At 37.4% G+C, this 13,098-nt stretch overlaps 1 protein-coding gene across 1 annotated transcript in view; it reads left to right on the plus strand.

Annotated features, from left to right (window-relative positions):
* Positions 1-13,098, plus strand: part of NEK7 (NIMA related kinase 7) — a 51,378-nt gene that overhangs the window by 7,080 nt on the left and 31,200 nt on the right. Inside the window, exons 3-4 of the mRNA XM_062497277.1 lie at positions 8,617-8,679; positions 9,252-9,362. Of these exons, the coding sequence (XP_062353261.1) occupies positions 8,617-8,679; positions 9,252-9,362 (174 nt within the window). The remainder of the gene's footprint in view (positions 1-8,616; positions 8,680-9,251; positions 9,363-13,098) is intronic.

The raw sequence follows: 13,098 nt of genomic DNA on the forward strand, positions 1-13,098 counted from the left end.
AACCATGAAATTTTTATAACAGTACTTGCATTAAGAATATAGAGGTATTTTAGTATGTGTACTCCTAACAGTATTTCATAAATCAGTATGTGTAGCTGTATTTTCACAGCAGAGTTCCCAATTTGACAGAAGATTTTTTCAGTGTCTGAAGATGACATTGTGCTGTTCGTGTGCAGGTGGTGGTTTCTACCAAAGCAGAAAAGCTTTCTTACTTAATTTTTATTTAATTCTTTAATAATTTTCTAGGAATAGACTTGGCTTTTGGTAGGAAATGGTGTTAAAATGTGCCTTTCCCAAATGGCTTTATCATGACAGGGTTCCAGTTGTCTTTAAGTGTCCAACATTGGTTGTTGGTTTTCCATTGAAAGTTATTACCTAGTGCACATGAGGTTTGGCTGTGTTCTGTGTAAAGTCACTTTCCTTGTGGAGGTTGGGTGTGTGTAGGAGACTACTGTCTGAATGGAAAGTGAGACTTGCTTAACCTGGAAGGGGAAAAAATTCCTAAGCATATAATGACAACTCAGAAGGCTTGTGGCAGCACAGGGTGTTTGGCACAGCCATTCCAGCTTGCATAGTTAACATCTAAAGCTGTTGCTTTTGGACTGACCATCTTCTGTGTTACTGTGAAGATGTTAAGCAATGTCCTCAATTGTTACTGTGCGTCTGTGACCTTTCTTTCCTAAGATTGCCTAGAAATATTTTTTGTAAATACTTAATTTCACTATAAAATTTATTTTCATAGGTATCTTTTGTTGAGAAGGAATTGACTCTCAGAGGAGCTGAAAAATGGGTTTTCTCTATGATGGTGCTTCTTCCTTTTGATTTCAGTCATGTTTGATTTTATTCAAATTAAAATGCTCCTTTATTCTGGTGCCGTTTTAATGGAAGCTCAGCATGGACAAAACAGGAGAAATGTTTCTATCAGTTATGAGAGAGACTTTATTCTCCTTTTTACACCTGTGCATAGATTTAATTCTCTACATTAAAACAGTGTCTCTAAATGCTGTACAATGTATTAAGTAACACAGCTGAGATCTGAACTTCAACTTTTCCATTATCTACCCATTTTCATCTAACTTCTTCTCACATTTTACATGCCCTACTTCCTCTCCAATCTTAAGTCATGTCTGTTCCATCACCTCCCCATTTAGTTTTCCTGGCTGGGTTAGGTGTGTACCTGTTTCCTTTATGTGCATTTGGTACCCCATGTGTGTCTCTACTGTCCCTGTCTCTACAGCCCTTACTGTACATAAGGGCTTAGAATCCTTCAGTTATCCACTCTTGGAGTTACAAGATCTCAGGCCATTATATGTTCCATAAGGATTGCCAGTTTTAAGCTCTTATGAAGCTTTCCAACAAGAATGTTTATTTTTCACTAATAAAATTTTATTTGGCTGAAACATGTACAATATTGATAAATTTTATATTAATGTGTACAAAATGTATGTTTGTGAAATAAAATGTGAGCAGAAGCAAGTAGCAGTAAGATGCTGTGGGAGAAAGGACAAGCAGATGGTGACAGAAGCTACTCTTCCTGAATTTGTAGTTGCTGCTGAGTCCAGATGACAGAAAGAAGTAGTATTCTTGATTTGGTTTTTATTAGGGTATGTAGTGCAGTGAGAATTGTTTAACGTGCAGGTTTTTAGTAGTAATTTAGCCAACAGAATTCACAAAATGGTATTTTGGGTCCTTTCTTGCTTTGTACCCTTTGTGCTTGATCCTCCCATGTTTTATTTGGTTTTTTTGTAATTAGGAAAGTAATAATTAGATCCTCTCCTCTCCAGCATGGAACTATGTTTCTGAGATGCTGTTAAAATATTAACTAAATAAAACCAGAAATAAAACCGTATCTTCACTGCTGAACTCTTATAAATGTCTAAACTGTATTTTCAGTTAAAGAAACATCAGAAGAGATCAGCCCCAAGTAAACTGACTGTAGCAGTATAAATTGAAAGGTTTCTAGGTAAGTTTCTTAACACGTGCTAAGTCTCAGATCCCAACTATGCTGCAGATGATACCTGAGGAAGCAGCAGTCTCTCTGCTACTGCAGCTCTGGGTAACCCCTGCAGCACAGCACCTGGGGTACAGTGCAGTGTTTTGAGCAAGGACCATTCCAGAGTCCCTTCTAAGGGCAAAGTAAGCAATTACTGGTCACAAATCATCTTTAAATGGCAAAAGAATGGTAAATATCTAAGTCAGTGACTGTAAGGCTGTAGGAGTTCACATTAGGAGCTATTTTTTAAGGAAACCTTAGCTACTCAAAATTTCAAGTATGTGAAGCTGCATATTTCAGCAGAATTTCAGATTAATTGCATTTCTGCCTTACATTGTTCCATTTTTCTTTTCCTTTCATTCCAAAATTGGAGGCCCCAATGTTAGAGATTCAGACAATGAATCCTTTTATCTAGGACGTACATTCATTATTCATTGTACGTTGTCAGTGGATTGCTACTTAAGGGCCTGAATTACAGTTAATTAATCCTAGAAAAGCACTTGTAATTTCACACTTTCTGAAGCATTATTGTCTCAGCATAGCAGTGCTGTGGTGGCAGAATACTCTATTGCTGTTGCCGTTCAGTATTGTACCTCAATATTTTTGTGCATTCAGGTCTTTATTTTGCTTACTTCTCTGAAGGTTATGTTACAGCAGTCATGCTTGTGGATTGGTTTGGAAATGCTTTTTGGTATTTTTATTGTATACAGAATTTTGAACAGAACAGACATAGGTTTATGATATAAATTTATTCTTTTCAATACTGAATAGGAAAATCTGGAAAAGTGAAGATCTAGAGCAAGTGGAATCAGGTAGATTCTCACCTTGGCACTTGACTTCAAATGAGGGATTTGGTTGGCAGCTGGTAATGGATCAGATACAGTCTGGACTTAGAAGCTTAGGGCTTGATATTCTCCATCAGGTGGTTCCCTGTTTCTAAACCTTTTTGCTATGCCTATAGCTTTCTTGGGACATGTATATAAGAACTTCACTCAGGAAGCTGAATTCATATATTGCAACTCCTTTGTTTAGTTTACACATCTGCACAGGAACAGTTCCTGCTCTATAGCTTATAAAAGCTTAGAAAGTGTTCTAAAAATACCAGTATCTCTTGACAGTACTTACAACTGACATTTCTGGAATGCTGAAAAAAAAGACTATAATCTATGCTCATATGAAGGTACTAGAGAAGAGACTTAGTGTAAAATTACCAGAGATCCCTTAGTTGCATAGCACACAGAAGTGTGATAACTATCAATATATCTTTGTCCTTGTACTCTCCCTTTGTACAGCTGATTGCAGGATGAGATGAAAAACTGAGAGTTAAAAAGGTTTATTTCACCCAGTGTGCTTGCTAAATGGAAAAAAAAACCACAACTGCTAAGGGCTTTTAAAATGCTCCTTTAAGTCTCTTCATTTTTATTTACTTAATTGTTTTAAGGAGTTTCACAGTAATTGCTAAGGTAAAAAGCTTACCACAATGAGACTTCTTGATTACACTTTATGAAAGCTGTCACATCATAAAAATATTTACTCTATTGTTTGCTGCTTATTAGTTTTTTAAATACAATCATAATTCATTTTTAGAAATACTGATCTTATTATAGTCCTTGAAAACAGAAATTGGGGGGGAAAAGGATTGAAAGCTTAAATAAGAATATATTACACTGTGTAGTTTGTGCTGAGTGGAATTGATGCTGACTAGAGAAGCATGCCTCCAAACTGAATTACCCTGTGATCCTGACCTTATAAGTGGAGTCAAGAATTCAAATTATTGTTAATCTGATGAATACCCTAGCAGTCTAATTTAAATACAGGGCTTTTATTGTTAGCCAGTTGCAGTGATGATAACACTTGTTTAATTACTGCTAGTTTCCAATAATCAATGTGTGAGCATCATCAGTGACCTGAGCTCTGCTGGGAGGAGGATGCTGGTAGTGTCTTTATGTGAGACTTCGCTGGGTGTTTTCAAGCAGTCGGTTTGTGTTCACCCAACAGATTATTGTGTAAGCCTATCCAGAAATCCAAAGTTTTTTTAGATTTTTGTTGTATCTGCCATAATTTCCTTCAGGCCTTGCAGTTGCACAGAGCTGAGCTGGATCTAAAACGGTGTGAGGCACAAGTCATTTTTCTACAATGGCTTGGTTACAGTTAAGTCACTCAAGTGTAGGGCATGTGCTGCTGCAGCCAGAGCCAAGCTCAGAAAACGAGTGCAGTCCCAAGGAAGGCCGGACAAAAGGTTGGAAGTGCTTGGGCAGTGTGTGTCCGGCGTGGATGAGAACTGCGGCAGGCTGATGGCAAGGGGGGCAGTGTCTGTACGGGGCTAAAAGCCGTGTGTGACAGAGATCTGCGTGCAGCGCTCATGCTGGAGCTGGCTGACCTTTCAGCTGGGCTCGCTGAGTCATAGGAGCTGAAGGTGGAGTTAATCCGCCTGCAAAGCTATCAAGTGTTCCGCTGGTGATGGAAGCACTGCCACCCCTCCGCAGTGCTACACTAATGGCCAGTCTGCTGCAAGCCGTGGGCAAAGGGCAGCCTCTCCTGCCGAGCAAACCTTCAGAGTGCTGCCAGGTGCCGTGCGGGGCTCTGACTGTACTTAAAGGATTTCTTAAAGTCTTTCACTGCAGCTTCCATTTCTCAGGCTAAGACGTTCTTCAGCGCTGAGTCATCTGCTGGTGAGGAAGCGCGGAGGTTTTTCCTTGTGTTTACAGTAACCTCCTTGTGTGAGCTGACATGGCTTATTGCACTGGCATCCTCTGGTCTGAACTGCAGCAGTTGGGCAAAATAAAAGATCGTCTCTTCAGAGACAAAATCTCTCAGCTTTTTGCATCTGGTGTGATTCAGAGGATCTTTAGAGACCATAGATTGAATATTTTAGCCTTTTTTTAGCCGTTTTATTTTTACAAATCATATTGTTGGAGGAAGTTAATGTCTGTGAAACTGAAATTCTGGATTTCTGGGAAATGCTATTTATAGTCTTTTGTGGTTAGATCTGGATCAAAATCTGAGAACCACGAGAACGCTAAACAATAAATCTTAAGATTGTATTTGCGGTTGTATGGATTAGATAACTTATTTTTACTGCCTTGCTATATTTAAGTAATTTTTGAAATGCTCAACTTAGCTGAAGCTGTGACAAATTTGCAGAGATGCTTATGAAGTGCAGCACAAGTAGAGGGAGTCATGTTTATAAAACTTAAGTCCTTTGGGGAGAGCAGCTGCTTTGTCTAGTGTATTCCATGCTGTTTAATAACAAATTATAAGTACTGGGAATACTATCCAGAATACGCAAACAAAATTTTGTCTTTCTTTCCTATGTCTTGATTCTAGGTTTTTCACAGCCCTACGTCTAGGGTTTTATTTTTGTTGTTTTGTTATTACTCTATGAGAGGTACTGATTTATGTCCCTAGCAGAGACATAGCTTGTGAAAAAAAAACTTCTCTTGGAAAACCTGTTAGTTTGGGTGTGTAGGGAATTGTTCCTGGAACACGTAAATTAGTATGCCTCTTGGCATATTGGAACACCCATTAACAGGTGCAAGCTGCCCTGTTTTGTCACACAATGAACCTCGTTTGCTTTGAAACTGTGTTTCTGATAATCTTCCAAATCTTATAAGGAGATTGTGTACAGTTCTTAGTCTGAAATTCTGTCCCCAGTTTTGATTAGGTTTTCCGGTGTGTTTGGAGTTGAATCTCTGTATCATTCATAGGGAATGTTCTTAGCTCAGTGTGGCCTAGAACTTGGCAAAAATTGAAGCCTCAGGATGCTCCCCTGTACCTGTTCCCTTTTTTTCCCTTGCTTCCTGGTACAGTTTAATTGGTTGTTTTTGGGAGATGATGTATACATTTTTCTCTTTTCTTGTCTTTCAGGTTATAAGGAAAAATATTTGATTTCATGCCTTCTCAGTATTTTCTCAGTTAATGTGCTACATGTAATATTTAGGATATTCTAAAATGTTTCCTAGGAAGATCATTAGACTCTCTTGTGACTCTACCAAACCCTAGGACTTTAATCTGTTGTCAGAAGTAATAAAGAGCAATACATTTTCATTCAGATTGTAGATCTATAACAGATACAGGCTCTTTCATCTTCTTCACTAAGTTTCCAACTTGAACTCAGAAGCTCTTCTCTGTTTTCATCAGTGTTACTTATCTTTTAATACTTGTACCTGTAATCTCACATATAGTACTCTTTTCTTCTACTACATCTGAAGTTGCTTTATTTTTTAGTGTTAGCATTCCTTTCTTGTGACTTAACTTGCTGTGTTTCTGTTAAGTCCCCCGCAGTCTCCTGCTTGAATAACTGCTTTTAACTCTGTTTATTTCTCATCATCCTGGTGTTAGTATACAAGTAATTGTGTGGTGGCTCAATGCAATGGCCAGAGCTGCACTCACTTTGCCACTCCTGTCCCGTGCCCAGAGTGGGTCACACCCTGGGAACAGGAGCCCTTAGATGTGGCTGGGGCTATGGCTCCATGGCCTTTTGGCTCTCAGATTGTGTTCTGAGGAGGCAAGGAGGAGGTGGAGGTCTTTTGCATAGGATAAAAAGGATTTATTACTCTGGGGAATTCAGGGAGCAAAAATGGAAGGGTGCAGCAACTTAAATATGGGAGAGGTTCAAGGGGAGGATACAAATTATTAGCAAATTGGAGAAATTCTGAGGAGGGGTAAAGGGTAGGGTTCACAAAGGCATTGTCCAACGAGGGAGACAGGGGGAAAACTGGGTCACATAGACTAATGAGACCTCCAGTTTTAGGCTGTTTCCAAAGGGGAATTCCAAGCAGGGGGTTGGCACAAATTAGGATTGACGGGTAATTCAGGATGGATTGACAAGGTGGGTGGGAGGGTATAATTTTGGACTAAACCACTAACTTGGGCAGACATACTGTTGTCTAGAAACACATTGCAACAGTGGCTTATTCCCTTTCTTTCTGGTTCAGTAGCTTTGTTCTTTCTTCTACCCCTTTCCTTACTGTCTGCAAGTCTGGCGTTTGTTGTATTTTTTTTCCCTTTTCTTTGAAAAGCAAGTCTGGTATCCACTACAGGCTCCTCTTTCTGCTGCCAGCTCTGAGGACAGAAATGGGATGTGTGAAGAGAAGTAGTGGTTAGTCAAGAGCACGTGTGTGCTCTGTGAGGCCTGTTCTCCATACATGAAGTTTCTAGAATGCTCCTTTCAGTGAATTAAAGGAATAACACACTCACTGTGCAGAGTGGTGTAGAAAATGAAGGTGAGCTTTAGCAAATGGTTTGCAGACTCCCTGATTTGTTTGAACTTCTTTGTGGAGAGGGAAGGAAGAAGGTGTGATTAGTGTGTATAGTTACAGTCGGTTTGAGATGATCTCTTTGCAGACATTCAGTGCTGAAACTGCTGTTAATCCATGTTTTTGTTTCTGGGATTAAGGGCGAGATATTAAATAGAAATTGTCAGCTGTTGAGCTTTTGGTTATTTTGAGTTTATGGAACCAGATACCTGTGATCTTCATAGGACATGATCTTTTCTTGGTGACTATCTCAAAACACAATGTAAATGTGCATGAGAAGTTTTAATTGGAGATGGTAATTTCATAAACGTTGTGGTGATGAATAAAGCTGTCTCTTATTCTTCTGGGTAGTTCAGATATATTACACAGAGCACAAAGAAGGTTTTTTTATTTTTATTTTGTTTTTTTTGGTTAAGCTTGTTTGTTAAATTCAGAAAGTAATCACAAATGAGAGAGGAAGGATTCTTAGACGAAATAGTATTTTCGTCATTTTTAAGGGAATTAGTGTATGGAGATGCACATTTGAGGAAGTAAAGTGAAAACCCAGAAGAGGTAAAAAAGGGAGTGAAAATAGACATTGCATTAAATATAGATGTATAGAATTTGGACAAAGACTCTAATGGCAGGAAAAAGTACTTCAAACAAAAATTGAAGTTAGTGAATAGTGGCGAACTGGAGAAGGCAAAATTAAGATATATTGCAAAATAATTTAGAGTAGATGTGAGGTGGGGAAAAAATGAAGAGCAGAGATGTGTAACTGTAAAAGCCTCTAAAAGTCAAGGTGACAGATGAGGGCTTAGAAAAAAGGGCTCTAATAAGCAAATAGCATAAACCAAGTCAATACTTTGCTGGCTGAAGGGAGGGAAATGGGAGAGGAGTTGGAGGTGACAATGAAGTTTTGATCCTCAGAGTAAAATAATATGCATTATTTAGAGCTGAAATGGAAGACTGTAGCAAGACTAAGGGGAAAAAAGGTATGCTCGGTACTAAGAAATCAGTTTGTGAAAATGGTGTGGCAAAATGGGATAGGAGGAGCCTGAGATTTGAACCATTTGTGAGGTGTGCTGAATTATTGCAGTGTGTGCTGAATTATTACTGTTTGTTGGAACGGATGTGCAGAGGTGGCAGTTAGATAATTGGAAAGCTTGTACTTAAAATGGACTTGTTTCCTATGAGGGGGCTAAAGGAATGGCCACAGCACTAAGTCAGTGCATCAGAGCATTGGAAATATTTCTTACTGTAATATTACGTCTTGCCATGCAATACATAATTCAGGTTGCTTTATGGCTACTATGAAATAATGATAATTCTTACTCAATTTACAATATTTTTATCACTTAATAAAATTTTATCTCTTGTCCATAGATATTTGATTTAATGGATGCCAAAGCCCGTGCTGACTGCATCAAAGAAATAGATCTTCTTAAGGTAAAAGACTTGTTTAGAAAATGTGCAACTGTCCTCAGAAAAATGTGTTCTATTTTTCATAGACAAAATTGAGGTGTCCCTTGTTTTTGGGTAGAGTTTTCAAAAGCCTCACTTTTGAATAATTTTGTGGTCTTTATTATTTTAAAAGTTAGTATTGAGAAGTAAATCTAATAGAATGAGTAACACTTCAAATAGAAGTTTCTGCCAAAATTGCAATATTGTGAATGACTGTCCCCTGTAAAATCCTGACTTCAGAAATAGATTTTGCTATTTACTTCAAAAATCTACTTCACTGTTCCAAATAAGTTTAGCATGTTATTGGATATATACATTGAAGCCAAATTCCTCTAAAATTGCAATGTGAGTCACTATGTAGATCCTAAAATGCCATCCTGTTCTTGCAAGGTATTTGTAAATGCTTCTCATCTGCATATACTTTTTGTAGTTTGTATCATACTGAAATAGATTTTAGGGGTTGTTTTGTCTGCCTGAATAAGAACATTTCCTATGTTAGTCTTAAAGAGTGTGCTGTGCTCTACACTAAAATGTGAATTACTGTTTTGCTTTCTTAGCAACTGAATCATCCAAATGTTATCAAATATTATGCCTCATTCATTGAAGACAATGAACTGAACATAGTGTTGGAATTAGCAGATGCTGGAGATCTCTCTAGAATGATAAAGGTAGGGATGAACTTCTGTTGAATATTAGAAGCTCTTATTTTTTAACTTCAGCTTTTCATTCTGTGTGATCATCACTGGGTGAAATGCAGTGAAAATGTCAGGATCTGCAGTGAAAAGTAAGGTGTTTAGTTTTTTTGTTTTTTTTTTTTTTTTAGTGTATGCCAATATTGATGCTTATGTAAGTATTTTTAACACTTTGCTCAGAATGTAAGTGCAGCTGGAGCCATAAGTAGACTGAAGTTATATTAGAACTGGGAAGAAAAAAAAAGTCTGTAAAGAAAAGCACTGTCACCACCACTTAAAACAATCCATTTTAAGGGCATTCTGGATATTTTGGCATGACTGTGTTTTGTGTTCCAATATTCTATTCTCAATAATGGCACTGAAAGCAGAGAAATGCAGCCATACAGCAGAAGTGTCTTCTAGATCTTGAACTTGAACTGCTAAAAATTGATTTCATATTTCTTTGACATTACATGAAGTGAGTTTACTGATATGTGGTTGTGCATTATGAGTTAATTGTATTTTTTGCAATATTTAAATGCTTATTTAGCTAATGAAAATAATTATCCAAGCCCCATTGTATAAAATTCTGTATTCTAAGACTTATTAGATGTTTCTTTGTTATTTGACAACTACTTCCTCTTGTTCCCTTCCCTTTTTCCACTGTGTCTTTGGTCTAGTATGTCCTTTTAGCATTTTTCCTTGCGTGCACACCAGCATTATTGCTGTCAACACAGCACAACACCACTGTGGGCACAAACAATGCCAGTCAATTAGTGTTCACTCAGCAGCACTGGGCACAGAACACAGTGAAGCTGTTTTGCTTGGGACCTACATGAATAGAGAATGTTAATTTCTTCATTAGTGACTTTCATGCTGATCTTTTTTAACTTTTGAAGAATATTCCTTTCTAAATTGATAATTGTGAGGTAGGACAGTCAAAATTTAGTTCTAAGCAGGTTGACAGCATCTGTTAATATTTATAGCCAAATGTGATATTTTTCTTCATCTCATGAATTATTAATTCTGTGGGCTTACATTTCATAAAACATAAAGGAAGGTTTGTCTTTTCTTTTGAATGTTCAGTTTTGACACAACAGTTACTAATATGAGTACTCTGTGACAGATTGCCTTATGGCATGTCTGGTCTTATGACCCACTGAAGCTTTTTTTTTTTCCCTTGCTTTTTTTTATTATTTAATTTTAAATCCAGCGTGTGGCTTTTTCAGTGCAGTTGGCCTCATTACACCTTGTTCAAGTCGGTGGGTATTTCTTACAGGCTCGATCTTGGAGGCACTTTGTGATTGTCCTCTTAACACAGGGATCATGTTTAATGTAGCAAACTTAGATTGCTGTTTGATGTTAATGACAGCCTATCAGGCTATTATTAAATATGTATGAGATGTCACAATGCACTGTGTCTTCATGCTCCTGGTGGAGGAAATGATTTGGTAGATTACTTTGACAATATGAGTTTAAATGTGGAGCTCACCAGTCTTAGAAATGTATTTTAAAATTTGCCTGGAAAATAAATGATATATAATAGTATAGAGTCTTTCTAGAAGAGTGGCTGCCTGTCACACTACTAAGGTAAATAACTATGTTGTGTTATCAAGACAAACTGTTTTGCTTTCCAGTGTTTTGCTAGAATGTTGCTCCAAGTTGTTGGGGGGTGTGAGACACCCTCAGAATAGTGTTTGGGTACCAGGCTTGTGTGATTTGTAGAGGGAATCAAGGACGTTTCTGATATTGTAAATGACCACAGCTTCAATGGCACTAAAACCAATGTTAATGTGAGGGAAAACTACTTAACTAGTTTACTTAGGTATTTGTTATGACATTATTGGCACATCAGAGAATACTTACAAGGTTGCTGTGCCTCACAGTGCACCTTAATGAATTCTTTAGTTCTTCCCTTAATGAACGGCATCCTTGCTGCCCAGCTTTTATTTCATCGCTCTTGTCACCTGCGAATAATGCTCTCTTTGTCCCCATTGAGCAGACAACTGAGGAAAATCACTTGGTGCATTCAGATGTATTCTAATAGAATTCACAGAATCTGCTGTATGTCCAAAGAAAAGCAGCTGTGCATTGGCATTTACATATCACATAATGAAAGCAGAGGTATCTCGTGTTCTCTCTGCTGCTGTTTATGTATGTACATCCACTAATTTAATCCACTTTACCTTAATTATTTTTTTTAATTATCTCTGTCACAGGGAGATGTTTCAATATAGCCTCTATTCTCAAAATCAAATGAGTTCAAAATTGAGGATTTCTTTCTGTACAGCTTTTAATGGCCTGTTAGTATTCTTGAATGTGGCATATTGGCATATCAGTAAAACTGAGGGGGAAATGTTTGTGTTTGACTTTGCAAAAGTTGGTTTTGCACTGCAGTACTCTCAGCACTGTGTAACCCCTCTGTGGGCATGGTGAAAGAAGGAAAAACTCTAGATTTTTCTGTCAGTAGATTAGGTTGCTGGATACTATTACCTCAAAGGTACCACAAGTAAATCATTATTAACTCTTGTGCTAAGTCCCAGTTGCTCATGGTCTGGTGTTTGTCTGAGGTCTCCACTGCAGAACATGTGATAGTACGTGGCTGCCAAGGTTCAGGGTAGTTCATGAGAACTGGTGTTACCTCATAATGCCACCTTCTTCTGCAATACAATAATATGTTGTAAGGCAAGTTTGAGGCTTGGTCCCTTTTCTTATTAGTCATGGTTCTCCTCTGCCACAGGCAGTGACAAAGTGAAATTTTTCTGTGAGTTTTTTAGTTTGTTTTCAAGCAGCAGTTGATATATTGGATAAAGAAATTGCCACAAATAAAGAAGAATTTACTAAATTAATTAAGAAAATACATTGTAATAATTCAGTAAAAAAAGCTAGTTAGTAAAGTCTGTCCTGAAGATGTTGGAACAAGAGAATTTGAATTATCTTGCAGAATAATTAGCATATTATTTAAGGTTAAATATAAAATTACTAGGGTTGCAAGAAGGGCTGTTGTCAAGGCACTAAAATCTTGGGGTTTTTAAACTCAGCACTAAACTTCAAAGTCTGTTTAATTTCTGCAGTTATTTTTACTTTCTGGGTGCTTCAGCAAATAGTCTTAGTTCACCAAAAAAAAGAGCAGACTTTAAACTGAATATGTCATATGGATCTTAAGGAAGTTAATCATGTTTTGGAAACAAGCATGAAAGCTTTCATCTGAAAAGTTGAAAATATGTGTGCAGCTTCCTCAAGATATGTAGAAAGTAACTTGAATTCTACCAAATGTCACTTAGGCACTTCAGCTACTCCTCAGACAGCATTTTTTGTGTGTATTTCCTCAGCTTTAAACAAAAATAAACATACTGTAATTTGCTGGGTAAAATAGCAAATATTTGATTTTTGTTATAAATAAAAAAATATATATATACAGTATACAAAAAAAGTATATATATAAAATGAATGTATGAAATTCCTATTGCTATCTTAAGTTTCTATAGCTAGAACCAGTGCATTCTTTGTCCTTGAACTTGTTTTTTGTAGGGTAGTCCAAACGCAGGAATAATCACTTCTTTCCAAGCAACTGATGCAGATCTAAGTTGTTCCTTGCAGGAGCTGGAGCTCTGTTCAGACTTGTTTGAAATCTCATTGATTCTAATTTCAATGTTGTACTGGTGGTGGATATTTTGGGCTTCACTGTATGAAACTGAATCAGGCAATTTCTCCTCTCCGCATGGTCTGGAAT

Source organism: Cinclus cinclus, chromosome 8 (genome assembly GCF_963662255.1).
Source record: "Cinclus cinclus chromosome 8, bCinCin1.1, whole genome shotgun sequence".
Taxonomy (NCBI): domain Eukaryota; kingdom Metazoa; phylum Chordata; class Aves; order Passeriformes; family Cinclidae; genus Cinclus; species Cinclus cinclus.